Source organism: Lepisosteus oculatus, chromosome 24 (genome assembly GCF_040954835.1).
Source record: "Lepisosteus oculatus isolate fLepOcu1 chromosome 24, fLepOcu1.hap2, whole genome shotgun sequence".
Lineage (NCBI taxonomy): Eukaryota > Metazoa > Chordata > Actinopteri > Semionotiformes > Lepisosteidae > Lepisosteus > Lepisosteus oculatus.
Genome location: NC_090719.1, coordinates 15215655 through 15243599, shown reverse-complemented (window position 1 = coordinate 15243599; position 27945 = coordinate 15215655). Strand labels below are relative to the sequence as shown.

Genomic DNA, 27945 nt, shown 5'->3' with positions numbered 1-27945 from the left:
CCGTGTGACAAAAACGTGCTTTGGTAAGGAGAGGGGCGGGGCGTGTGGCCTCCGGAGGAGGACACGGGGGAGGGCGATTGGCTGCGAGGCCCGTCGATCCGCGCCGGGCCCCGCCCACCCCGCCGGCAGCCGGTGACTCACTTCCTGAATCCGGCCTCCACTCACCGGCGTCTGTCGGCCGTCTCAGCTGTCAGGACCCAGAGCCAAGCCCGCCCGGACCCGTCCCGCACACAGACCCGGCCCTCGGGAGCGGAGCTGCCAGTCCTGGGAGGGAAACGGACCGATCGGAGCAGATCGGGGCCCGAGTCCGAGTGTGTAATTGAGGAGGAGCAGAGACCGCTGTCCCGGAGCCCACACTCCGCCCGCTGGGGCAGAGGGGAGATTCAGACTGGGATTTCCGAAACTGTGCAGCAATTATTCCCTTTCTCTCCATCCTCCTCCTCCTTTTTTTAAGGTTCATTCATTTATTTATTTTTTATTTATTTTAAAACAAGTCCTCACGCGTCCGGCGTTGAGCCAGAAACGGTAGCGAAGCCAACAGGACGGGAAAGAAAGGAGGGAAAAAGAAGAAACATCTGTCTGTAGAGACCCCAGAGCGATGGAGCAGCACAGGCCGGTGCTCGGCGGCGTCTTCTGCCAGTGCGACCCGGTGGATCCCGGACCCGGTTCGGGACCCGGCTCGGACCCCGGCGGCGGGGCGGGCACCCCCCGCCCGCCCCGGCCCCCGGAGCCGCCGGCCGGGCCCGAGCCGGAACCGAGCCCGAACCCGAACCCCGGCGGCTGGGACCCGGAGCACGAGCACGAGCGCGAGCACCGCCTGAAGGTCCTGTTCCAGATCCTGGACGTGAACCAGGACGGCGGCATCTGCGTGAACGACCTCACCATCGGGCTCCCGAGGCTGGGCGTGCACCGCACCGAGAAGGAGCTCAGGGTGAGTGGAGCGGGGGTCCGAGCGGGGGTCCGCTGGGGGCGGGACGGGCCTCCGGTCCGAGCGGGGGCAGGCTGACTCGCACGTGTGTGTCCGTCGGCTCGGCGCCAGGCTGCCCGGCCGCCAGGCTCGCTGGGTCTGAGGTTTACTTTACCGTCGTCTCTCGCCCGGTTCGGTTCCGAGCAAAACGCAGTCTCCCGCAAACACCCTCTCGAAGAAGTTGTCGATCTGCCGCGGGTTTAATACACCCGAGGAGAAGCGGTCGCGGTGGTCTCGCACGGTCTAGGGTAAAAGTTTAGACAATTTTATAAATGCAACAACTATTATAAGGATGATAATATCGCGACAGAGGTATATGCGGTTGGGAGATGCCAACATGTCGCACGTTTTAAGACGGCTACACAGGTGTTTTCTGTGTAGTGGTCTTCCAAAGCACTGGAATGTGTCACGAAACAGGAATGACTTGTTGCCAATAACTCCTATGCTCGGAGAAGCCGGTGGCGATCAGGGCTAGAGCTGTTCGGAGTGTGTGTGCTTTACTGGTGACATTGGTCTGGTCTGGAGTGTCAGTGTGTGGACGTGTTGCAGGGGGGGATGTCTCTGATGTGTCCTGTGGTGGGACAGCGCTCTGTCCCACAGCAGCTGCAGGAAGGAAAGAAGCTTCACCAAAGACTGCATGTCAACAGTCCCAGTTACTCAGAAGTAAGGGCTACATTCTTAAATGTTGTTTATAGTCTTAGTGAGGATGGGCAGCTGTTATTTAGGAATCGGAGTGCTCGGGTGAAGTGGCACTATAACGTAGGGCTGTCTCACTTTGTGTGGTCTGCACACCGATATCGGCACATAACAGACCTGAAACGATGCAGTCAGATATCCGCCTCAAGATCAAATACATTGGCTGAGGTAAACGGGTCTTCCCCGGTCTAGATGTGCTGACAAGTTGGAAGAGCTGCAGAGCTCTCTCTGCGGGCGTCCAGAGCTGGAAACCGGGGTCAGCTCCAGTCCCGTCTGGTAGATTTCACCCCGGACTTCATCGGATTCCTGGATTCCTGAATCCCAGGGCCAAGTGCGAATGAGTCGCCGGGGCTCGAGCTGTGTGAGGAATCGGAGCTCCTCAGTGACCGGCAGCCCTGAAGGACACGTGAGAGCACAAGGACACCAGCTCCTGTCCTACTGGACACTGGACCTGAGCAACAGAGTGTCTCTGAAGAAGCTCAGGGCCCAGCCGGACTGCCAGAACCCTCATATCCTCATATACTCTCTGATACTGTATGACTTTATTAGATATAGCACCTTTAAAAGGTTCTTTTCAAAGCCTTTTTAATGCGATTACAAATGTTTGAAGAACAATATGCTGTGTCGGGTGGTGTGTAAGCGATTTTATGAACGTAAACGCGGGCCTGTCGTTGTGGAGGCTGAAGAAACACACGTGCGCTTCCCCTAAGGACAAACCTCATCGTGGGTCGTGACCTCTCGTGACCTCTCGTGAGGTCGCCCCCGCGGGATTGTACAGCCCTTGAGAAAGAGATGTGTGCTCGCTGCAGGAAGGAAGCAGCGGCAGAGGAGTGCCGATCTGCACGCATACGCAGAGGGGCTGCAGGAGAGGGGTCTCTGCTTTCTTTCTCTTGCTGTCTGCTGAGCAGCTGAGTGGCAGGCCGCACCTCTGAATGTGAAGCGTCCGTTCGCGATCATGAATCACTTCCCGTCACCCTCAGGAATGCAGACTGCTGGTGAGCAGTTTAATCCCCTCAGCCCACCTGAGCGTCCTGACCAGTTAGCGAAGGTGTTGAATCCTGTGTTGCTGAGTGTGGAGGACCCCACTCTGACAGCGAAGGTGTTGAATTGCCGTTCGTGAGCAGGGGTGAGTCTCTGAATATGAGTGGCTGCTTTCGCCCTCTCGTGGCTCCGAGGTCTGCCAGTTTCTCTCGGTTGACTGTCCTGTGCGGTGTGGTATGATTCCAGTGTGTTCTGACTCCGGGCTGTGGTGTGCAGCCAGCCGCGGTCCAGCAGGGAGCGAGGTTGGGTGCGGATGAGTCTTGTGATTCACTGGGCTTAATGCAGTCACACTCACAATTACAGGCTTCTCGAAAACTGGCTGGAGCAGGGGATTTACATGACAATGACAATTACAGTATCATTTTTTTTCGTGGAATTATGCTTTTGTGCTTTCTTTTTAATTAGGGGTGTCAAGGCCTCTCAAGAATTTAGACCAGAAATCCGATTCCACTGGGAAAGTCTGCTGGGTTAGCAAACCTTTGTCTGTTTGACAGGAGATCCTGTCAAACGGGGGGCACAGGGGTTAGCGTTTCCGCCTCGCAGCGCCGGGGCCCAGGTTTCGGTTCTGGCCCTGGGGTGCTGTCTGTGTGGAGTCTGTATGTTCTCCCCTGGTTCAAGCGCGTTTCCTCCCACAGTCCAGAAACATGCTGCCAGGTTAGTTGGCATCCCGTCCTGGCACTCGGCTTGCCCTGGATTGGATGCAGCAGCTAGAAAACGGACAAGCGATCCATACTTGTGCCATTGGAAGGAAAGGAGAATAAAACTCAGTTCAAGCTTTGTTTGTGCCGTTGACCGTCTGGGTTTAAGTCTGACCGGCTGCCCCCTGTGAATAACGGGCCGGGTGTGCTCCCTGGAAGTATCGACTCTGTCTTTGAGAAGTTGTTTAACGCTCCTGAGCAATACACAGTGGAGCCTGTTTAGCGATTGTTCACAGTAGTCTTACATTCAGATCTTCTAACCCAGACGAGGAGAACACTCACCCCTCCCCTCCTCTCCTATCAGTTCATTGTTTTCTTGAGGATTAGTGTAAGTGAGATGAGTTGAGGTTTGCTGTGGCTTTCTTTGTCAACAAACCTCGGAGTGAAACAGGGCGTTTTGATTTGCGATGCAAATCAGGTGTGGTGACGTTGGGAACGTTTGCAAATGTTCTGGGCTGGATTTTCTCGGGTCAGTCGTGGGCTGTTGAAATACAGCATCACGTACGGATACGTCTTGCATCGGTTCAATGCAGTGTGCTTTATTTAAAGGGGAAATGCGATGCTGTTTTCGTATTTTGGGATTAGAAATAATCAGAATTGATGAGTGCATTTCAAATCGTAATAAAAGTAAAATGTACACAGCAAAAAAAAAACCCTCCAATTTACATCACAAGATAGGCTACATTTCCAGGTATGCCCAGAGCCATATTTAGTTTGTTGCCGACATTTTTATAACCGGTCTGAGAAGTTGGGGCTGCAGCTCCCCTTTAAAGAAGTTCAGAGACTGCGTCCCGGCAGTGAAATGCTCCAGGCTGATTCCAGGTCTGATCTCCCTAGAAGCTCGTTCTAGAGAAAAATGCAGTGCGTCATTCTAGCTCCATGAACACCTTTAAACTGAAGCTGTTTTTGGCTCAAGACAGATAAAACCGCACATTCAGTGTTCTGCACGTGATGAGCTAGAGAATGAGGGGGTCAGGGTTAAACTGCACCCCTAAAAGAGCCTTGTGTCCCCGCTGTGACAGTGCAACACTGATAACACTGAGAGAGGGATAAGCGTCCATCCAGGGTGTGAAGTGTTTTATAGGGTGCTATTAGCGTGGTGTTGCACAGCAGTGGGTGGCAGTGCGCACTGTTATTACAAACTGGCTGTTCCTCCTGCGAGCTTCCTGAGCACGACTGCAGGAGGCCAGCGTGGCAGAGACGCACGTGTGCTGTGCAGGACTTCCAGGCAGGGCTGGAACGCTACTGGGGAAAAAAAACACAGCCCTCCTTGCCAGAGAAACTGCAGACATAATTGTGGGAAAATCACTAGGGCTTATCCGAGTTTTCCTGGAATCCTTGTTCCTACTCAGCTTGCGAAAACTGGGAAGGGAGATTTCTTGGTACAGAACAGCGGCGTGTTTACCTTCTCTTCAAATTTCAAATTGGGGATTACAGGTTTTAGCCAACAGGCCTCAAAACTATCATTTGAGTTCTTTGTGCTTTCCTCATTTCTGTCGGCCGCTGACTCGAGCCTGATATCTTTCCCAGTCTTGGGGCGACGGGGAGGGTTTCTGTTGTCATGGGGGAGGGGAGCTGCGTGTCCTCGGAGCAGCTGGAGGTGAAGAACGGCCCGCGGGGGAATTCGCACGGAGGTGTGACCCGGGGTGTGTGGGGGGTTTTGGTTGGGTTGCTGTTACTTTTCGTCGCTGATGGAAAAACACCAGCAAGCGCTGCTCTGTCACAGCCACGGCCTGTCCATTTCTGACCGGGACTTCCTGGATGAGGAGTGGACACGGCAGTGAAGTGACATTAGCGCTGCTCTATGCTTGATTTCTGCATAGAAACCTTTCAAGATGCATCATGGTGGAACATTTGCCTTGAAAGCCATTTTGGAATATTCAGTGATTTGATTTGTTGTGTGAGAGAGGGGTAAAAATACAGTTCTATATCCAGATAATAATTATGTTCCTCCTAATAACGTCAATAAACTGTATTTATATAGCGCCTTTAAAATTATGTTATCAAAGTGCTTTACAGGAAAAGTACAAAAAAATAGTTAAAACAAATGAAAATGGTGGCAACAATAGGAGATAAAATCAGCACAAAGAAACACAGGGGACTAGAAATGTAGAAGCATCATCATTATTACATCAATTCCTGAAGAAGAAGGTTTTGAGTCGGGATTTGAGTGCGCTCGGGGTAGGTGACTCTCTGGTATCCTCAGTTAAACAGTGATGTCCTCCGTGTGTACAGTAATTGACTGTTAAGGCTGGAATAAAACCCAGGAGACACTTAGCCCTCCAGGACTGAAGTATGAGACCCCTGGTTTCTACTGCGCTGCGGGGGAAGAGGGCCTTGAATAAGTGGGCTCCTGTCAGTGCCCAGGCCCAGCGGTGGTGAAGATTTTCACGAGTGTTTGAGGAGCCTAAGCTGTCACACAGCCTCTCTCGGGGAGGAGCAGACCGATGGGGCTCTCGTTCCAGAGCTCTGCTTATCACCGGCTGCGGCAGGCGGCTTGCGCTTATCTGGGGCTCAGCGGTGTTTCCAGGGAAGGCCGGGGCGAGCGGAGGCCCAGTCCTCTTCAGGGGCACTTCCAGCTGCGGGAGCGTCTCGGAATCTCTCAGGAGGTGGCTGTGAAACTCTTTTCCAGAGACCTGATTTTTTTTTCAGGCTTTGGAAGCTCAACAGTGAGGAAGACGATGGGAACCAGTAAAGATTTGTGGAAGATTAGTTTCACACTGAAAACTAGGAAGGCTTTCCGTGAAATGACACTATCACAGCCACTAAGAAGCAGAGTGTGGAGAGGATTGGGTTTAAAATAATGAGATTGTCTAGGCTGGATTAAATAAAAGTCAGACCACTTCCTGTTATTGCTGGTAAGGCAGCAGACTCACTCTCTGAGCATTCACGCTGCTCAGAGGAGGGGTGTGACCGTCAGGCATCGCGCTCAAACCACAGAGGATGCTGCGTGTCATCCAGGCATGAGCAGGAGCCCGGCGCCCTTCTCCAGCAGGGCGGCCACGAGTCGTGCTGCAGCGCTGTAGCCCCTGGGACTGTACCCGTCTCACAGGAGCAGTGTGCGCGTCGCCCTGGACTTGCCGCCTCGCAGTGGCACACGTGACGGGATTCTCCGAGCGGCACGACAGCTACGCACTGTGTGCACTGTCTCGCGCTCACACAGACCCACCATAAGGAACAACTGGCCTGTTGCACTTGGGAAATGTATACACTGTAGTGGGTTGTCCTCGCGTCGGTATTCGCAGTAAGCACGTTTTTTGGATGTCGCAGAGCTCGAGGGAAAAGACTACAGGTTCTGTAAAAGCAATTCAAATGGAAGTGCTACAGTTTCTGATCCTCCCAGCAGGGGGCTCCCCCTCACTGGTCACTTGTCCTTCCATTTCATTGAGAAGCACCGTCGGGTCTCGTATTCAGTCAGGAGGTGGATTCTGAAAGCTCTCGTGTGTGTGTGGGCTTGACATGCTATTGCAGTGACCCCACTAAAGTCCAGCCTGGCTGCTGCTTTATTTAATCATTTGCACTTCTTGTCACTTAAGTAGAAGAGCCAAATTCGCTCATTCCTCAGAGTCGCGAGCCTCCTCCTGCCCTGCAGCTGGGCTCTTACCAGACGCCTGTGCGTCGGAAGCTTCCTCAGCTTCTTGTGCTTCCGAGGGCTGCTTCAACACGCAGGGATGCCCTGCACAGCGGTGGAAAGCAAGGGGGAGAGGCAGGAAACTGGACACAGTTCTAGTTTCATTTCGTTTGGCACTGGAGCACCATGGGCCACATTCCCTCCTCGCGGTTGAGTGCCGTCCAGCAGTACGGGCCGCTCTCCCTGCTCAGCGCCAGGGTACTTCCAGAGCTTCCGAAACGCAGCACAGGGACTCAGGAGGCGCCGCAGGCCCCAGCTGGACGGGCTGCTCTTCCGTGTGGAAGGGAGCGTAGGAGGGGGCTCCGGATGAAAAGACCCCTCTTGCCTGCCTGCCCTCTCCCCCTCTGCAGAGGGGGGGGTGTTGCCGTGGCGACGCCGTCAGGCTGCCGGGGTGGCTGGAAGAAGGGGAGGGGGGACACTGTCAGCAGATTTTCCCCGAGAAGAGGTGGGGGGGTGAGCGTGCCTGAGAGAGAGACGAGGGGAGGGGGTGGAGGGGGGTGGCAAGTTCCTCTCTATTGATGGCAAGAAATCCATCAGCACTCAGGCCCTTTTCGATTGGCTGTGGGCACTCAGCCTCTTCCAGCGGACCTGCCAGTGTGAGGCCCGTGGATTGGCTGCAGCACAGCTGCAGTGAGGATGCAGGTCTGAGGAGGGCTGGGAGCCGGTTTGTACCGCATCAGTCCCTTCTGCGCTGGGGCAGGTTTCCCCAGCTCTCGTCTTCACAGCTCCTGCCGCCCTGGGAAGAGGAGGAAGAGGAGGATAAAAAGTCAGTCTCTGTCCAGATCTGTGAACGCTGCTTCTTAATTTTAAAGGCATAGGTAAATCAGCCAGACAGCCAGACGGCCGCGCTGGACCGACGCAGGCGGCTTGAAGGGAAGCCAAAGTTCGGACTCTTGCCGGCGGATTAGTCTTTCGTTGCAGTCTAGGGCAGCTGAGCAGAAGTGTTCGGTGGGGTTGATGTCCCCCGGCGCGCAGCTCCTCGTGTCTGAGAGGGGGGCTCTCTCGCCAGGGGTAGCGCAGGATAGTGAGGCGTAGGGGGATTTTCTGGAAGCGTCGGCCGTGATGCCCGCAGGCTGTGTCCTGGCGGACGCGGCGGTGTAGCCTGTCGGCGGGGGTGTTCAGCTCAGGCTGCTGTCAGACTCGGGTTCCGCGGTTCTCGGGGGCAGGGATGGCGCAGGGGCTGTGGGAGTGCCTGTCCCGCTGGTTTGCGCCGGCGAGGGCTCAGGGAGAGGAGCGGGATGCCGAGAGGAAAGCTGGAGCTCCGGGAGCCAGGCAGGGGAAAGAGGAGAGCGTCAGGACCGAGAAGACGACGATGATCATCGTGGTGGCGCCCCCAGAAGATCTCAAACAGGTACCCCCGCCACCCACGCAGCCCACGGCAGGTCACCCCGCGCGGTGCCCACGCTCCGCTGGGCCTCAGGACTGGCGGCTGTTCTCCCTCCAGACGACAGTGATTTCAGTATTGGACCGCTGTGATTTCGGCACTGGCCTGAAGTGCAGTCTGGGTTTAAGCCTGTAAGCGCTGTCTGATCGTGGGGCTCCAGACATGATCCCTAGTGTGGTAAGGCTGATGCCTTTCAGCACACGACTAGCTAAACCTACTGAAATGTGTGACATTGTGAACTGGAGGTGATCACCCATCAGTACTTCCTCTAGCTTCCTCTGGGAAGGGGTTGGGCTTCTGTAACTGCAGCATAAGCAACAGAAACTTCGCTTCCAGGCTTGCCTCTAGTGCCATTATTAGGGAGTTCACGTCTGTGAGTGATGGAAGAGTCAGAGGAGGCCTGCCTGATGTGTGCACTGCAGAGAAAGCTTACTCAAGCAAGTAGATGGGATATCTAATCCTGAATCTAAGGCTGTCTGCGTCAAAATGGTGGGGAGCAGTCGGTAATTACTGTACTGTAATCCTCCGTCTCGGAGTGCTTCCTGTTCAAGGGATGTTTTCCGCATCACCTTCCTCCGCCTTGTGCTCTGCAGACTGAGCCCATGCAGCCCGTTGTCTCGTGTCTGGGAGAGAGACAGGAGCTGGACCGCGGGTGAAAATGTGTCCGAGCACAGCGGCCCTTTACCACAGGAGCTTAATTTCGAAAGCTCTTTTAGATGTGCTTTTGAATGGAGGTACAGGCTTCACACAGTCGTTAAAGGTCCATGGTACTCTCATAAAAGTAGAGGCGTTAACCTTAGTGTCGTGGATAAACTCCATTCTGGGCCTGTATCTCCTGTCCTCCCTAAATTCCCCTGCAATTCAGTCAGTGGGGCGCAGTGGGGCGCAGTGGGGCGCAGTGGGGCGCAGTGGGGCGCAGTGGGGCGGCTGCCGCAGATGCAGTTGCGGGCACGAAGTGGTTCCCGTTCCTGTCTGTGAAGAGCATGGGGGTCCCTCGGCGTGGAGCCGGCTGTGTGAATGCAAAGAATTAAGACGAGGTTTAAACAGCGGGCTTTGGTTTTCTGGAGTGCGGTCCACGTTCGGTTGGAAACCCCAGCCCTTAAGAGGCTGCGTCTCGGGGTTTAGAGGAGTCGTGAGCCCATACCGTCATTAGTATGCGAGTGTGGGAGTGGCTTTGAACTGCGTTCTAGCGGAGTCAGCTCTGCCCTCAGGACCCGGCTCTTCCCTGACCAGAGAGGTGCAGAGCACTGCGCTGGACGTAGACAAGGGAGAGGAGAGAAGGCACTAGAAGGGCTGTGGTTCGAGCCCCTTTGCCTTTCCCACAGGGGTTGAGCACCGAAACCCACCCAGGACGGGTCTACCTGGGGTCGTCCTGCTGGGCCCCTTAACAGGGGACTTGGGCCACTGGCTCACATGTAGTCTGAATGTGTCATAGGGATGCAGGGATGTTCTGACATGGAAAGTATGAAACCAGCACACAGCATCCTTCTCATGGTTGTGTATATGGGCAAGGAGTACAGCTCACCGCATCGGGGGTACGAGGGGCTCAGGCCTGTAGAAACTGCCCCTCCTTCCTGCCCGTCCTGTTACCCAGGCGCGCTGCATGTGGGACCAGCACTGGTATGGAAACGCAGGTTATAAAACCTGGCTTTATCCTAGATTTAACAAGCAGGGGAGACGGGTTTTGATACACACTTGTGCAATGGAAGCTAGTCTTGCTTTTGCAACCTTCCAAACATTGAGCAACTTGGTGTCATTTGCTGTTTCACACTTGGCGCACGATGTGCAGCGGTCGTGCACCGTCAGCAGTCCACCTTGCCTGTGCAGTGGTGTGACAGTTCTGGCTCCAGGACTGTACAGACTCCTGTTATGTATTTACAGGAAAGTCATGCCAACCAAGCAAGAAAGAATGTGCACCAGCAGTGCCCTGATTTCTCCAGCTTCATTCAGGAAAAACCCATCCTCGCTGGGCACGGAAGAATGTGGGCACGTAACCTCCCGTTTTCGATTGTCTTTTTCATCAACAAGAGCCAGGAGAAACAGGATACAGTTATTTTCATAGACAACATTTGTAAGAGTTCTAAAGAGGTTAACTAGCCACAGTTCTGAGAAAAGGTCTTAAAAGTGTACAATTTCGCAGGTGTTTTGGAAACACTCCCCTTGTAAGGAATTTGCTTCTGTAAAGTAAGAAGCAAAGAAGCAGAACTTTGACGTGTAAGGATCACTTCCCAGAGCCCCGAGTCCCAGCTGTGTCTTTGCTCCTGTTCAGTTGCTGGGTGCCGGGCACGGCAGGTCATGGCAGTAGCAGCAGGGTGCGAGAGACTGAGGGCGAGTGATTGTAGCAGTGGGCTTTTAAGGAGCTCCAGATCGTCCAGTACTGCTGCAATCCAATCTGATGGCAGCTGATACCAAAACGAGCGGTCTTCATGTTCTTCATTGCATGTTTTGAACTCTTCCCTTTTCTAAAGACAAACTCGGGTTCCCTACAGTATAAAACAGATTCTGTTTTGAATTTGCAGTTTTTGCATTTCTTAACCGAAGTTGTTGTTTGCCCTTATTCCAGAATGCTGGAACGCTAGCCAGAGTGTCGTTATTCTCTCCCTCTGTGAAGCTGATCTTGATGGCAACTTTAAAGGGAATTTAAAGTAAAAGGCTTAGCACTCCTAGGAGACTAGTATTGAGTGGTCCACATTGCATCTCAAGTACTGTCGCAAAAACAAATCAATAAAGGTCTAGAAAGCTGGATTTTTTGTTTCAATGTATAAGATTTTTGTTCTTATACATTGTTATCTGAAACGTTTCACAGATGAGCTTTTTCATCTTACTGGGGCATTTCTGGGGGACTGAAAAATCACCTTGAATCTTAAATACCAGCTTGAGATCAGAAAAAAAGGTTTTCTCAATAGCTTGCATAACCCTCTGCCTTGTGTTGTTTTTGTACTTTTACAGTATGTGCGGGTTTACAGCTCGGTTTTGCCAGGCAAGTATGAATTGTCTGAATGTTCTGGATTTCAGCTGATAAGGTGTACTAAACCCTGTCGTTAGGCTTGATGCACACAGACGCGTGTTCAGTGTTCTGGCTGTTAGGCTCCACATTACGTAAGCAGACAGTAAAACCTCCTCAAGACGGCAGGGGAGAAAAACAAAGACCTTGTCCTGTTTTTGTATAAACCATGACCGCCCTTGTAAATATTACCTGACAGTAATCGCGCTGCACGGCTCCTGAAAACAGGTTTAATGATCCTGAGTGCACGTTGTCACAGAGCTTGACCCCTCCGAATGGCCGGGGTTGTTATTGTTGACTGCTGAAAGGCTGAGTGGGCGGGGGGGGTCCGCTGGCTTTTGGACCCCCCTGTACGGTAAGTCCTGTTTTTATCCGAGTGTCCCTCTGCACAGACACGTGCAGGGCTGTTGTTGTGGCTGGCTGCTCTGCTCCCAGCTCAGAGGATACTGTACATGCTCACACATGCAGTTACTTCCTCTGGCATCTGTTGGCGTTGGAGTGACCGGTGTGGTCAAACCCATTCGATTCCCTGAATTTCTTGTGATTATTTTACTTTTCTCCAGTGCAGCAGGACATGAACAACGCTGATCAAGAGTATTTGATTCTTTCCATTCATCCATTTTCTAATCGCTTCTTCTGATTTGGGGTTGGGAGCAAGGGAGCCGGAGCCTATCCCAGCAAGCACTGGGCGCAAGTTTGTGTACAACCCTGACAGGACGCCATACCATCGCAGTACACGTCTGTAATAAAATCATATTCTGTGAAAACATATGTCAACATTAGCTTGGAGGTTGTGCATCATGGGCCATTACTATAAAAGCATTTGTTCTTGTTTGTCCTGAAGAAACAAAATGGACGCGTCGGCGTGTATTAAGCATGTTTGTGTGTTCTCCCCGTGTTCACGTGGGTTTCCCCTGGGTGCTCCAGTTCCCTCCCACCGCCCACAGACACGCTGGTCAATTGGCTTCTGGTAAAATTCCCCCTGTTGTGAGTGTGTCTGTCCTTTGATGGACTGGCATATTGTCCAGGGTGTGTCCTGCCTGGCGCCCACTGCCTGCTGGGATAATTAATAATAAATCTCCTTACGCTTCTATAGCGCTTTTCTGGACACTCCACTCAAAGCGCTTTACAGGTAATGGGGATCCCCTGCAGCCCCACCTGGATGATGCGCCAGTCTGCTCCCCACACACCAGCTCTCAGTGGGGAAGCGTGATGAAGCCAGTTCAGAGATGGGGTTATTAGGAGGCCATGACTGGAAGGGCCAATGGGAGATTTTTAAGGACCACAGAGAGTCAGGACCTCAGTTTTATGTCTCATCCGAAGGACAGCTCCTTTTTACAGTATAGTGTCCCCGTCACTATACTGGGGCATTAGGACCCACCGCAGGGTGAGCGCCCCCTACTGGCCCCACTAACACCTCTTCCAGCAGCAGCCTCAGCTCTCCCAGGAGTCTCCCCTCCAGGTACTGGCCAGGCTCACACTGCTGGGCTCCAGCGGGCTGCCAGCTGGGAGCTGCAGGGCCACAGGGCTGCTGGGATAGGCTCTGTCTCCCCCACGACCCTGAAATTGATAAAGGAGTAAGAAAATGGATTCATGGAAACCTACACACAGTGTGCACCTTTAAAAATCCCAAATAGATAGATATACATGTCTCCTTGTCTTCCATGAAGTTTTTAAACATTTAATCTGTTGCTTTAAAGGACTTTGAAAGGACAAACAGGTCCGGACACAGAGACAATAAACATGCTCTCTGACCACAAGCCAGCTGAGTGTCCTGTTCCTCAGGGCCTGCGCTACCTTCTTTCCCTTGACTCTTTAAATGGATTAAATAAGCGTGCTCTGCCCCTGGGTACAGATCACATACAGGCCTGCAGTCCACCCGTGTTGTATGAACAGTAGCCTGGTCACAGCCGCCTCTGTCCTGTGTTCGGGATTTGCCTTTCGCTGTCCGGTGTTCTCTCCCAGCCTGGAATCGGGGCGTCATTCCTGGACCTCGCGCAGGTCTGGTTTCGCTCCAGCCCCAGTCGGGGGGAGCCGGGGGCTGCGGCGTGTGACCAGCCTATAAATAGGCCCCCGAGTGAAGTGAAAGCTGAGCCCCCCGCGAGGGGCGTCAGGGGGTGTCCGGCCAGGAGCTCCTCTTACAGCCCGGAGTCCACCTGGCGCAGGTGGTCCTGTGTGGGGTCTGCACCTTGGAAAGAGAGGCTGCAAGAGCAAGAGGGGAGAGCCTGTGGTCATCACGTCCCTCCTCGTGTATCGGCTCCAGCGTCTCGTGCCTTAATGAAGGGGTGTGTACCAGCCTGGCTGGCCCCGAGCGTGTTTTCTTGGCGTAGCACCCCGAAACGAATCCGCCTCTGCCTTTCTGCCCACCGGGAGCCTCCTGCACGCGTCGCCAGGCCAGGAGGAAGATCCCGACGGCTGTGAGCCCTGCTGTTTCCGGCCGTGTGGTTAACACGTGGGAAAGTCTGCTGGGTCAAGACTTCTGCAGTTCGAGCTCTTCTTCTTTTTTCCTGCCGGTGCTGCGTGACGTCTCCGATTTAAATTAGGGCAGGATCGCGTTCGGTTCTCTTCTGTAAAGCGGTTTTCAGGCGAATCTTCCAAAGTGAGAGAAGGGCTTTTACCAAGTGAAGTGTGTGGGATTTTTCGTGATCGCAGGCGTTTCAGTCCTCCTACTCAGCCTAAATGAGTCATAAGCCGCAGCAGATGGCTTGTCTGTCATTTGCATTTTTTTTTCCTGAACATTCCTGAAATCATCCATTCCTGCCTCCGTTTTAAGGGATTAATATCAAAGACCAGGTCAAGTACTAAAACACAGTTATCAGACCTACTGTAAGTTGTTTATTAAACTGTATGGGCCTGCTGTGTGGTTGTAAATACCTGCACCACTAAGGAGCAGCGAGCTATCGCTAAATCAAGCCCCCGTTCATCTGCGCCTCCAGATGGAATTCACTGTCCCGCCGCCAGCTGTTCCCCGGATAATAATAATAATAATAATAATAAACTTTATTTTATAAGGTGGCTTCTCAAAGCGCTTTACAGGATGACAATAACAATAAATAAGAAGATTTCACAAGATAGGACACAATTATAATTACAACAATAACAATAGAGGAGACCGTGGAAGGTGGTATTAAGAAGAGCAGAGGGGTGAAGAATGGAACCAGTTCAGTAAAGGCTTTTCTGAAGAAGAAGGTTTTGAGTCTGGATTTGAAGGAGATGGTTCGAGTTTTTAAAGGAGCAAAAGTGTCGAGGGTAGATAAAAGAGCATTGTCAACTGTATTTTGTCCTCTAGAGGGTCAGAGGAAGAGAAACAGGATAAGGAGGACAGAACAGAATTTGCAAACCTTGGGTGATCAATTGATCGCCAGTTGCGGAAATGTACAGAGCGTGAGGGGGAGTGTTAGAAACAGGTAATTCCAGATTGAAGAGAACAGCTAAGTGGTCAGAGAGGCCTAGGTCAAGGGGAGAGCAGTGGGAGACAAAGGAGCCATTTGCAATAGTTAGATCTAAGGTGTGTCCTTTGTTATGTGTAGGGGTACAAACAAACTGAGTGAGGTCAAAGCATCCCAAAAGAGAAAGGAACTCTTTCTCTTTTGGGATGAATGTGGCCGCTTGAGTAGCGCAGAGCTGTACAGTGAAGTCGGCTGGAAAGACGAGCCGTGTTCCCTGTTGAGGAGAAACACGACCAGGCTGCTCCAGCAGAGACTGACAAGTCCAGCGCTGCGGACCCTTCTCCTCTGTGTCTTCTGAAATGACCCAGTGGGGCAGCCTACTGCACCACTGGGTGTAGACTCCTGTGAGCAGGGGCAGGTGATCGGTCAGCCTGGTCATGGGCTGTCGCTGTCTCCGTAGCAAGAAGAAGCGAGGATTTTGTGCAGCACTCTCATGATGTTAACTTTCTGTATTAATCCTTAAATTCAACATGCCTCAGTTTATCAAGGGGATAGATTTGAATCTGTAAAGGATGTTTGAAGCATTTTTATGTGCAGTTGTGTTTTTTTAACAGCAAGGGGATCACGTGTAATGCGTATTAATGCAGTTCCTTGTGGTTGAAGCTGGCAGCGAGCTCCTCAGTGGGTTTAATCCTTTGCTGGTCAGTTCCAGAATAGTGTAATCGACTGTGAGGGCAGGCAGAAAGGGAATGCAGTCGTCCAGCGCTTAATCTGTTGTCTTTTCTGGAGACATCGGACACATACTGTCTGTAAGAAAGCAGGTTTGTGAAAGGATGAAAAGCAAGATGCACATTTCTCGCATCATCTTTTTATTACGAGTGAGGCTGCGTTGTCGAGGCTCATTTTCTCCAGCGGAAGTTATTGCAGGGTAGCTAGCGAGAGAAAAGGCGTTCGGCTCACGTCAATTCATGTGCTGCAAATGGGTCTCTTGTGGGAAACGACACTAGCAAAGTGACTTTCTGGGATTTGAAAGCGCCTTTCTTACGTCAGTGACCTCGCTTTCCCTCCCCCGCCCTCCAAAACATCATGTTGACATGTTGATACTGTTCTGTGTAGTTTTCCGTTTCTGCGTTTACCAGATTCACAGCCGCACGACCGAGCGGGGTCGTGGCTACACACCAGTATTCACGTCTGCGCCCCATCAGCTGACAGGAGGCCGCTTGTTAATGAAATTAAAATACTGTTCGATGATCATTCTTGGTTCCGTCCTCCCATATTCTAACCTCTTACTCCTCTTGCTTATATTATTTAGATTGCATAAAAAATCTGTTTGCTTCGGATGCAGCCAGCTTGCCCTTTTTTATTTTTTATTTTGCTTTCTGAGAAATCTTTTGAAGTCCCTCCTCGCCAGTCCCCCTTGCCGTGGCGCCCGGAGGGACGGGGAGTCAGAGCGGCAGACGCGTCCCGCCCGCCGGAAAGCCTGCCACTTTCGCCGGCATGACGCAACCGTCTCGGGGGCCGGGGTACGGCACGCGGTTGTGATTGGCCCGGTTAATTGACGTCATAATGACGTCGGAGGGGGAGAAAGCCGACGGTGCGGACCAATGGGAGTGCGCCATGGCCTAGCGTGCCCCAGAGTGGGAGGAGCTTAGCCGTCGGCTCTACATACCATGTGCCGGCCGGCCCTCTTGCCGGCATTTCAGAGCAGAGTTCCGGTGCGGGAGGCAGAGTAGGGCTGCTTCTAAGTTATTTATTTATTCACTTATTTATTGTTAGCGGAGTAATATGCTGTGCCTCTGCCTCTACGTGCCTCTTCCTAACTCGGATCAAACCGAATTCGAGTACTTTGAGTCAAACGGACTACCGTCGGAGCTGAAGTCCCTGTTCAAGCTGAGCTTGTTCCTCCCGTCTCAGGAGTTCACCACCTATCGAAAGTGGCGGCAGGTGAGCTGGGGGTGGTTCTGGGTCCAGGGTTAATATTACCTGCAGGCTTGGTCCTGCTTGTGCGGGACGGGTTTCGAGTTCACGGGACACGAACACGGGTGATATTGGGTCGAAGTGGTTATGTCTTGTTTCGGGAAATGAGCGGAACCCACTAAACTGGGATTGCAAAACGATTCGGGTTTTTTTTCCCTTTTTGCGATCAGCGTTGGTGTATTTGATTCCTTGGTTTTTAGATTCTTACTGTTGCGGTGGTTTCCGATATTGTACCTCTCTAGACGAGTACAGTACGCAGTTATGTCCCCTCGATAGCGGGAAGTCATTCAGTTGTTCAGCTTTGTAAAAAAAAAACCTGTTTCCGCTTGCTGGGAAAGAGCGGTTTCCTGCTCGTTTGGCAGATGGCAGTATCGGTTTTGTTGAAGGCTGTGAAGGGCCGGAGTCGCGAAATCATGTTTTCTGTGAATGGGGAGATGGATGTCTTCCGACACGGGTCCTGTTCCCAGCAGACCGCTCAGTGTGTATCGCCTTGGGACATCTAGGACAATCAAAAACTGCAAGAGGCAGCTTCATTCATTCTTCAGTCATGACGTCTCTTGCCTTTTTTTTTATTAATAACCCGTGTAAAAGAATGCTTGACCTGTTTTTAACCGCCGGTAGACTAACCTGAAGTCTTATCGCCTTATCTTTGCCCTCTGCTAGAGCTGCGACGTGGCTTATAGACGGGGCGAATATTGTCTCGCTATAAAATCATCATTTAAAACCAGTTCTAATTGCTGTGTATCCCTGGGACGTGATAAAACGGTATGGTTCTTTGTCATAAAAAATAAGTACTCGTGTTGTAGGAATGCTTCCTTTGATAGAAAAATAAATCGTTTTTCAGTGTTGTACAGTAGTGCTATTTAAAGGTGCCGGGGAACTACACTAGCTACTGCCAAATCTCTGTAAAGACAGCTATGTGAAACGGGAATATCCAATATTAAAATTGAGCATCAGTCAGGCGCAGTGTGGAGAGGTGACACTGCAGGCTGAGGACCTTTACTGATGTGTTCAGCTTTGCGCCTGGACTTTGGCAGCGAGACGGAGTCCCTGCCTTTATCTCACAGAAATTACAAAAGAGCGGAATCTGGCACTTGAGTTCCTCAGCCCAGCCAAGTCTTGTCGATCTTGGAACCGACGGTCATGCAATTCAAATCTGTAGCAGGCGGCGCAGTGGTAGGCATGGCTACCTCACAGCGCTGGGGCCCTGGGTTCAGTTCCTGGGGCGCTGTCTGTGTGGAGTCTGTCTGTCCCCCCCACAGTCCAAAGACACGCTGGTAGTTTAATTGTCACCTGGGGAAGTCACCCCTGGTGTGAGTGTGTGTGTCCTGTCCTGTGCCCGCTGCCGGTGCCCAGCTCTCCTGTAGCCCTGACGTGGTCAGAAGATGGGTGGATAAAATACAAAGCTACTGACCAGCGTGAGACAAGCAGCAAAACAAACAAGGAGCAAATACTGCCAGCTAACGCATGAAACACGCCTGAGCTCTTTCTCACAGGTGTCCCATTCCAGATGGGATTAAGGGACCCCTCGTCCAGCGAGCCCGACTCCTCTTTACTGTGCAGGTCTTCTGCCGTCGGTCATGACAGCTCCGCGCGTGAAACAATGCTTACTTCCCGCTTTCTTGGTTCCTGGGAATGCAGAACATGGCAGAATTGTTCGGCTGCCAAGGGGCCCCCAGTTTGCAGGTGTTGGGGAGAGCCGAGAGCACGCCGCTGACCCGCGGGTTCTCGCTGTTAGACGCGCAGACGGACAGTTGGCAGCCTTCCACGTCCAGCTTGGCTTTCACGCGGCCGCAGGCATGGTGACAGTCTATAAATTGCCTGTACTGTATGACCTGGCAGGCTCGGCGGTGTTGCTGCACGCTGGCAGGGCATCAGGATTCGTGTCGCAGGCGGCAGCAGCGGCGCTGTCGGGGGCCCGGGGCAGTCTGTGCGCCACAGATTTCGTCCTCGCCCCCGTTCGTGCCTGGGTTTCCCCTCGCTCTCCCAGGCGGCTCCGAACAAGGGGCCGTTTGTCCTGGAAGAAAGAGAATCTCGCCGGGGGGCGCGGTGGGGGGGTCTGGGACGGTGTGGGGGCGTGCCCGGGGACAGCGGAGCGAATAACTGGAGAGGTTTACTGTTCTGTTTCTGCTGCTAACCTGTGGAGCCCCGTGAAGTCGCAGTAGGCTTGGGAATTAAGAACAGTTCACCTCGAAACCCAGTGCAGCCGCATGAATAGATTGCTATTGAACCTGCTGTGTCAGATGCTGGGGCTTTGTGGTGTGAGAAGGGCCAAGACCCCATGACTGGCTACAGTATCAGGTGATGCACCAGAGCACTCCTGTGCTTCTGTGGCCTTCCGTTCGAAATCTCCTGTTACTACCCTGACATTCGTTACAGGGCTGTTCTAATTAAGGACGTGTTGGTTGTGTAGTACAAAGGCCAGCAGGATGTCGGCTAGCTGGAGGTCTCGGAAAAACACTTGGTTCCCACCCTCTGAGTCATGACTCATTTACATGTGTTTTCCTCGTTCCGTTTCTTGGGAAATGTATGGGAGAAGGCCATGAAACACATGCCAGAGATAACGCGGTCCATAAGTTGATGATTGGAGAGATAAGCGAGAAAAGGAACTGGTCACTCAGCCCTATCGCGTTCTGCGCTGGCCTCTGCCTGTTTCATCCGGGCGAAGGGCTCGTTCATGCGGGTCACATGCCTGTCCTTGCTCAGTGGCCTGCGTGTGTTTCTGCCGTGGAACACTGCCCGAAGCGCTCCAGGAAGTGGGAACCTGCCCTTTCCACCCTCCTGGCTGGACAATCCGGTTTTATCTTGTACCCGATACCTTCCTTTCGGATGAGCAAACAACCCAACTAGGTGGTGGAAAGAGCATCCGATCGGCCACCTCTGTGGTGTCTCTCGCTGAGCCGAGAGCAGCTGCCTTTTCCGGTGGTGGCCCCTCGCTGACCCCCTTTCCTTGCCTTTTCCTAAGTTTCGTTCGTTTGGGTTTCAGAAAATTGTGAAGGCCGGGGACAAGGACCTGGATGGCCAGCTGGACTTCGAAGAGTTTGTCCACTACCTCCGCGACCACGAGAAGAAGCTGCGGCTCGTCTTCAAGAGCCTGGACAGGAAGAACGATGGTAAAGCACGCCTGTGTTGAATGCACAATAAGCAGGCGGAGATTTATAGTGTTTCCCTTTTACATTTTCCTTTTAAGATCCATTTACCTTGATCTAACTGAAAATCGATGAAAGATTTCAGAGACCGTATTTGTGGTGGTTGTACAGACAGTACTAGGCTCTTTCACGCAGTGTGAACTTGTATTATTGTGATATTTCGTGTTGCCCGTCTCTCTGACTCTCCTCCCTCCCCGCGCAGGTCGAATTGATGCACAGGAGATTATGCAGTCGCTGCGTGACCTGGGTGTGCACATCTCCGAGCAACAGGCGGAGAAGATCCTGAAGAGGTGAGGCAGGGCAGGGTTTTTCCTGTGCTGGCTGCAGGTGTCGGCCTGCTCTCGGTTTCTCTTGTAAATCAGCTCTGTGTGTGTCCTGCTGTCTCTTCTCGCTCCCTGCGCTGGATAGGTTCCTAATCTGCCTCACTAATGCCTGGCTGGTTTCAGCTTACGGTAAAGCCCAGTCATCTTAATATAATATAAATGTTACTGGTAACAAAATGGTCTTTCTAAGCTTAATCCAAAATCATATCCTTAAGTAATTTTGGAAGGCCTTGATGTGACATGATAATTGTTAATCTATCCTGGGTTTAGGAGGAATTATCCTCTCTTTATTACACTATAGTGTGTGTTTTCCGATAGACAGAACAACTTTTTTCACATTTGTTCATTTGCTTATTATTTTCCTTTTTAGAATTATTTCCCAAACCGAAAGTTTCAAACTATTTTCAGATTCCTTGGGTTAGTTTACTCCTATTCAAGGGAGAGCACCTCGATGGTTAGACTGTGTGTGTGCATGAAATGGCTTGTCTACAGTCCTGTGCCTCTGCAATGTGTCTTCACTTCTCCTTCTTGCTGTCTCGTTTGTCTCAGAATAAGGAAGGGTCAAAACTGGGCCCCTATAACTTAGTAAGTAAGAGATGTGCTTCCTGACCATGTGCTTGGCTTGGCCGTCTCGTTTCATTTCAAGCAACAGCTGTTAAAGTCCAGCTTTCAGTTTGGTTAATTCCCTTAGCCCCCCACTTAGTCCTGAATTTTGTTATTTTGGAAATCCATTTTGCTTTCATCAAAAAGTCCCTGGACAGCACATGTCATGCACAGCCGGGCATCGCAGTATTGGCAATTTTTGTTTAAAGCATGTGGCCCAGTGTCCCTTCGCAGCACCTTTTACAGATCTCTTACTGTAAAAATATTCATGTGAGCCCTGTTCTCCCCCGCAGCATGGACAAGAACGGTACAATGACCATTGACTGGAATGAGTGGAGAGATTATCACCTGTTGCACCCAGCCGATAATATTCCCGAAATCATTCTGTACTGGAAGCACTCCACGGTGAGTACAGACTGCATGTTCTCTACTCTTTTCCTTCGGAGCTTCCTTCTTCCCTGTCACTCCTTCTGGACCATGAGGCCCTGATAGCATTAGACTTACCTCTTAAGCCTGATTACACTGCGTACATATAACTGGCTTCAGGTCAGGTGAGACTTACAAGCTAAATGTGCTCTTGGACGGTCTCCTCTGAGTGACATTGCTAATGCCATCACCGCGCACTGACATCATCAAGTTTACAAACAAGAGAAGACCCTTCATGCCAAGTAGCTTGATAGATTTGCCATTAGCTGCTAGCTGGTTTGAGGATCTCATGCCATGAGAGTTAAAGGGTTGTCTAGTCCCAAGTATAGGTTTGTTGAGTCTGAAGTTGAAGTTGCTGCTTAGGCAGGGGTTGATGTTGTAGTTTTCTGTTTTATTTGCATGCTAAAAGTTAACCAACACCCTTGCATCAAGGGTGCCCTGGCTGCCTGAGAGGGGAATCCAGAAATATCCCTTTGCAAGAGTCACCTGGCAGAACACCCTGATTTGGAAGAGCAGTTTGTGCGACAGACGGATTAATAAATCTGGAGGCTATGAATAGGAAACAGGCCGTTACTGAGCTGTTGGCACAATCCCCTTACAAAGCCCAGGCTAAGGTCAGGGAACATTCACTCTTAAATCACTCGGACTAGACCCCAACACACAGCGCTAGGGCGGGTTATGTAATTCCTTGTGCCATATTAAAACCAAAGGTGTCAAAACATCTCTCTTAATTCGTGCTGGGGACAGCCAGTGGCTCCTGACACTTTCAGATCACAAGGTAGGTCTAAAATTAGCCTTGGTCACATCGTGTTACTGCACTCATGTGCTGGCTGTGAGGTGTGCTTGTTCTGCAGGCTGTTGGATCTCTTGTGGGATTTGTTTTATGATGCACATTATAAGCTGTGACCTCTATAAATTAGTTACTTAAATCTTTAAGGGCGTAGACGAGAAGCCTCAGGCTCGTTCTTTAACCTCAGAGTAATATGTGCCTAATTTATTGAGTATAAATATCGGTGAGAACAGCTTGACACAATTAAAAAAACTGGGACAGATGAATATCCTAATTGAAATTTGAGACGATACTTTTAATTGCTGATCTCTTTTTAAAATCCAGCTGCTTTCACTTAGCTGGTTACAGGTAGAGAACAACAGAACGTTTTTCGGTTAACTTGCATCATATTTTATGTATTTTCTCAGCAATGAAGGGGATGTTGTTTTCTGCCAGTATTGTTTGACATAATATGATCATAATTGCAGAGTCCTGTCCTGAGAAATGGACGTTTTTCACTCGGTTAGATTTTTAAAGAATAGCTTTTGGTGCTTCAATTGTTTTCTGGAAGTACCACCCCATTTAAGCACTATTCTTTTTTTTTTTAAGTTTTGATTCCCTTTTCCTAGTTCAGATGTTTCACTTGGTTTGCCAGTGCTCTATTTGTAAGGACATCCTGTTATCTTATTTGCTTGTAAAAGAGAACCAGTGTGGCCCATGGCCGGTGCAAGGCTGGAATTAACAAGCACTTTTGAAAGAGCTTCTGAATGTCACAATTCTGTACTTCAGCCCTGGGACATTCTGCAAGAGCTGCATTCCTTATTGAAAACCCTTTCAGCGCTCAAAGCGCTCCCTTCCAGCTGTGCTCTGTAGCCGACACCCTTATTAGAAATCTGCTTTTCTGATTCACCCTGGTGCATTTCCAACGCTGCGTTCGTTTTATGAAAGTTAATGTCAGCATTTCAGTCCCTGTCGAGTTAAAGGAGGTTTTATTCTTGGTGTCATTATTTTTAGCTTTAATCTTCAATTCTGGTCAGAAGTGTGACCCCCTGTACTGACAGGCCTCGGGATATTAATCTGTATTTCCAACACGTGCTCGGAGGAGCGTGGGTCTCTTTCCTTGGGTCGTAAGGCTGGTCCTACTCCACAGCACCCGCTCACGGAAAGGGAGTTTCTAACATGCAGGCGACTTTTCTCTTTTCCTTATCTGACCCCCTCGGCTTTTTTGCTTCCCCAGATATTCGATGTGGGCGAGAGCCTGATGGTGCCGGACGAGTTCACGGCGGAGGAGAGGAACACGGGGATGTGGTGGCGCCACCTAGTGGCGGGCGGAGGAGCAGGGGCGGTGTCCAGGACCTGCACAGCCCCTCTGGATCGGCTCAAAGTGCTCATGCAGGTAGGAAGCGGCTCGGCCACAGCGACAGGCGTTTGTGTAGACGGCCGCGGTTTCCTGGACTGGTCGTTGCTGGTTGCGTTGTGTACATGAGCGTTTTTGTTGCCAGTGCATCCAGATAGGCCTGTTGGGATGTGCAGTTTGTGCACTTTGTGTCTGTTTTTCATTGCAACACCACCAGACATGGCTCCGTCATCCACTTGGGGCCCTTTATATAGGAAGACCTGGGACTGTGAGGGGAAGTGTGAGGTCTAGGAGAAGAAGCATAGTCTGGCGCTACAGCTGTGCGTCGCGATGAGGCCGGCTGGAAAAATAAATCCAATTCCAAAAATAAAAGGAGATGGACTATGGAAGTACACCAGTTATGCAATTCATGGGAGCTAAAAAATAGCTTCGCTCTCTGCTCCCGGGTCGCAATGCTCTAGTGTTGCAATGGCGGTTTCCCAACAGCAGTAAATGAGTTAATGAGTAAACGTGCCAGCGGCGGGTTCGGGAGTCCACGCACCCTGTGTTCAAGAGGCCGCCGCCGCCGCTGGGATGAGCTCGGAGCTCCCGAGCCAATCGCGAGCTACAGACGCCAGCGCACCTGTGGCTCCGGCTGGGGGCAGGTCCTCCGTCCCGGCGGCCGACGTCAGATCTGTTTGTCCAACGCTGTTCTCAGTGGGCCGTGGAAAGTAGGGCGGTATCACCGAATTGTTTTTTACACTTTGCCCCCCCTAGCAAATAAGTAAAGTGCACTGGCTGACCAGATAGATCCCCATTTTTGGTAAAATGGTTATCTTAAAAAAAAAAAAAAAAAAAAAAGGTTCACGCAAATTCTGGAACTGCTGTTTACATTAGTTTATTTAAAAAGTTATTTTTTTACTTGTTGACATCTTGAGCAGTGCGGGTGTAGTAAAGATAATGAAGGCCGTTCTTCTCCTCATCAGTGCCTCTCTGTTCTCCATCATCATCATCATCACCATCGTGCTCTGTGTGGTCTGCAGGTTCACGGGTCCCGGGCGAACAACATGTGCATCGTGGGAGGATTTACGCAGATGATCCGCGAGGGCGGGATGCGTTCCCTGTGGCGAGGAAATGGCATCAATGTCATCAAAATCGCTCCCGAGTCGGCCATCAAGTTCATGGCGTACGAGCAGGTGGGTCTCGAGAGCCTCGCTCCGCGGTCCCCTCCGTGACGCTGGCGTGCACGTTCAGATGTCTGGTGAGCGCCGCGGAAGAGACCGTCTCAACGATTGCTTCCCTGGTTGCAGATCAAGCGCTTGATGGGCAGCAGCCAGAACTCGCTGGGGATCCTGGAAAGGCTCGTTGCCGGCTCCCTTGCAGGAGCGATTGCACAGAGCAGCATCTATCCTATGGAGGTGAGAACTGTGCCCGCTGTCGGGGTCACCTGGGAGTCTGGGATCAGGATTTCCAGCTTGGGGGTGGCAGTGGAAGAAGTGTAATATGGAAACTGAATGCAGATTGTTTTTAAACAATCATACTTTGAGTGTGGTTACTGTTCCAACATTTAATGCAACATCTTCTTGAGTTTCATTAAAAAGAACTAAAAATGCAAGAGGTGATTTCTGATTCTCATGGTATTGAAGAGCAGCTGCTCCGCAGCACTGCCCAGGGCCTCAGTGTTGACCTGTCGCTCGTCTGCCCAGGTCCTGAAGACCAGACTGGCGCTGCGCAAGACGGGACAGTACTCGGGCATGGCGGACTGCGCCAAGCACATCTTCAAGAAGGAGGGGCTGGCTGCCTTCTACAAGGGCTACGTTCCCAACATGCTGGGGATCATCCCCTACGCTGGCATCGACCTGGCGGTGTACGAGGTGAGTGGACAGGAAGCTCGGAAGAGCCTGAATTTCCAGTGCCGGCAGCACGGCAGAGGCTCTTTATTGTGCTCATGCGTGCAAGCCCTGAGCAATTCACACCCAAATGTTGTATCACACTTGCAAATGGGAAGCACGGCAGGCCTTTCCGTGTGCAGATCTCATTTCATAATACTCCCCGCAAGTCTCGCTGAGGTGATCGCCGGTTTCTCGTCTTCTCCAGACGCTGAAGAACTCCTGGCTGCAGCGGTACGCCACCGACAGCGCTGACCCTGGCGTGTTCGTCCTCCTGGCCTGCGGGACGATGTCCAGCACGTGCGGCCAGCTGGCCAGCTACCCCCTTGCACTGGTCCGGACCCGGATGCAGGCGCAAGGTGAGAGAGAGGAGGCGGCAACTCCCGCGGTCCCCATGGCGATGTCCGCTAGGTTTTTTTTTTTGCTCAGCTCACCTTCTGTCCTGTTCATTTAACTCTGTGGCGCGTTTGTCACTTCTCCAAAGACTTGTTGAATTCCCAACTGTATAGTACAAGATAGTATAGCATGCATGTGCAGAGCAGTAACTGCAGCAAGGCGAAGGGATGGCAGGGTGTCGGCTCTTGTCCTCATGTTCCTCTTCCTTCCTCTCCAGCCAGTGTAGAGGGAGCCCCTCAGATGTCCATGACGGGGCTGTTCAGACACATCCTGCGGACCGAGGGGGCGTCGGGGCTGTACAGGGGGCTGGCGCCCAACTTCATGAAGGTCATCCCGGCCGTCAGCATCAGCTACGTGGTGTACGAGAACCTGAAAGTGACTCTGGGGGTGCAGTCCCGGTGAGAGGGCGGGCGGGGGCGCAGGAGGGACCCAGAGAACAAGAGACTGCAGAATCTCTGGTCGAGAGGCCTGGGGTTGCCCGATCATCTCATTCTGTGAATGTCTGAAAACACTAGGAACTGGAAAGCTACCGATCGATAGCGCCGCTGTGACACTGTGAAACCGTTGGACACTTGGAAGGTTCTCAGTTCAGTTTTTTTTTTTTTAATCCCAGAGGGACATTTCCAAGCAGTAGTTGCCTTTTAAGTTTCAGAACCCCCTCCCCCCCCCACCCCAAAACAGATCAGTCGTCGGACACGCGCAGCGCAGCTCAGCGCTTGTGATCTGTTTGGGAATGAGGACGCCTCTGGGGTCCACGATACCGTCTGTACTCCACTGCTGTAGCAGGTCAGTGTTGCCCTGCGTCCCCTGAGCGGAGCACTTCGACGCAGAAGAGCCTGTACAGTATTAGAAAACCTTCTCACCTCTTCCCTTCCTGCTGTTCTAACTGCATCCTCCCTGTCGGGTCTGGCAGGACTGGGACTGTGCCTGCTTATCTGCATGGCTTTAAAGAAAACTGCCACCAAACACACACACCTGATTGAAGGGCTCTTTTTAACTTATTTAAATCACCCGTGTACCTGTTATTTTTTTAATGTACATTTTTAGTTCGTTTTTTTTCAGGATAACGCATTCTTATATATGTCCGATGAATTTGGTCTAAATTGTCACCTGCTGTTTACATTAGTTTGTTTTTTTATTTGCTTTCCAAAATGTGTAATTTGAACTGATTTGTTTGTCTCCCAACCCAGAAAAAAAGGAACCAAACCTGTATACGTGCTGGGGGAGGTTACTTCTGTTGATTTAGTCTCTAAAACAGTGTGGATGGGGAATCCGTAGTGTCTTAACTGTCTGCTTTGTCTAGCAGAATGAATGAAGAGAGGGGTGATGAAGCAGTGGAATAATTTATTTTTGTATGTATCTTACAGTGCTAACCAGATATTTATTTTAAAATGGCCTGTTAAAAAAAATGTTATAAATTGTATGTTGTAAGGAGTTTGCATGTTTAAAAAGACAAATCAGCATTTCATTTCAAGTGGGTTGTCTTTGCTTATGCCCTCAGGAGCAAATATGCTTTATTGGACCTTCCTGACTGCAGTGTTAGTCTGATTGTAATCTTAGTCTTTGCAAAATTTACAGTTCCAGCAAGTTGCCTGATTGGGCAGGGGTGTCTGAAAGGAAACCTCAGTGTCTGCAAGGGAGCTCAAGAAATCAAAATTACAGGGGCTGCCAGTCTTAGCTTTAATTGATTATATTGAAAAATAATTTGGATAATTTTCCTCTGCATTGTTGTGGGGGGAAAATCGCACTGTTACAGAAATCTGCTCTATAATGAGATGTTGCAAACCTGTGAAAGGAGGTGTGATCCATCCATATTGACTGAGGAATATTTGAGTCCCAGAGCACTGCTTTCCACCTGCTTCCGAATAACTAAATATTCTGCTTCACACTCGAGCACTTTAAAATGCTTTAACCACAGGTGAATGTTTCTTGTACTTAGACAAAAAGGCGACCGTTGGAATATGTCACAGGTGTGATTTTTTTGTAGCATTAAAATTGTTTGGTAGGGAGTTTAATCTGTAGTCCTAGAAATATTAAGATACACAATAGTCTGATGCTTCTAAAAGTGTAAGGGGGTGAAAAAGAATTGTACAAGAGGGATAATTATGGTTCAGTGTTTTTGGCACTCCTGTTATGCTGTCGAACCAAAACTGCCTTGTTTTGTCCATCTGCACCTCAATGCCGAACCCGCACGCTGTTCAGAAAGAGAAAACGGAACTTGCCTTACTCCCGATGTACGGAAAGCAGATGAGTGCTAGGCTCTGTGG

General features: G+C 51.1%; 1 protein-coding gene across 8 annotated transcripts; it reads left to right on the top strand.

Moving 5' to 3' along the window:
- Window positions 1-133: 133 nt before the first annotated feature.
- On the top strand, window positions 134-27618 carry LOC102695695 (calcium-binding mitochondrial carrier protein SCaMC-2-B). Of its 8 annotated transcripts, none has more exons than XM_015367183.2 (11): window positions 134-931; window positions 19774-19900; window positions 20139-20226; window positions 20809-20844; window positions 21156-21267; window positions 23295-23453; window positions 24380-24589; window positions 24704-24811; window positions 25100-25267; window positions 25491-25641; window positions 25896-27618. In XM_015367183.2, exons 1-11 carry the CDS (start codon window positions 599-601, stop codon window positions 26078-26080), a joined length of 1677 nt encoding a protein of 558 aa, XP_015222669.1. In that variant the 5' UTR covers window positions 134-598; the 3' UTR covers window positions 26081-27618. The 8 variants fall into 8 exon arrangements, with proteins under 8 accessions (XP_015222669.1, XP_015222671.1, XP_015222670.1 ...); XM_015367185.2 differs by having other exon boundaries at window positions 136-931; window positions 24437-24589; XM_015367187.2 differs by lacking the exon at window positions 134-931 and adding an exon at window positions 7538-8384.
- Window positions 27619-27945: the final 327 nt, after the last annotated feature.

Bases quoted from the DNA above. Each gene is read 5' to 3' on its own strand.
- LOC102695695 (XM_015367183.2), top strand. From the start codon at position 599: ATGGAGCAGCACAGGCCGGTGCTCGGCGGCGTCTTCTGCCAGTGCGAC. The intron at 932-19,773 runs GTGAGTGGAGCG...TTTGGGTTTCAG, and splicing joins GCACCGAGAAGGAGCTCAGG to AAAATTGTGAAGGCCGGGGA. The intron at 24,812-25,099 runs GTGAGAACTGTG...TCGTCTGCCCAG, and splicing joins GCAGCATCTATCCTATGGAG to GTCCTGAAGACCAGACTGGC.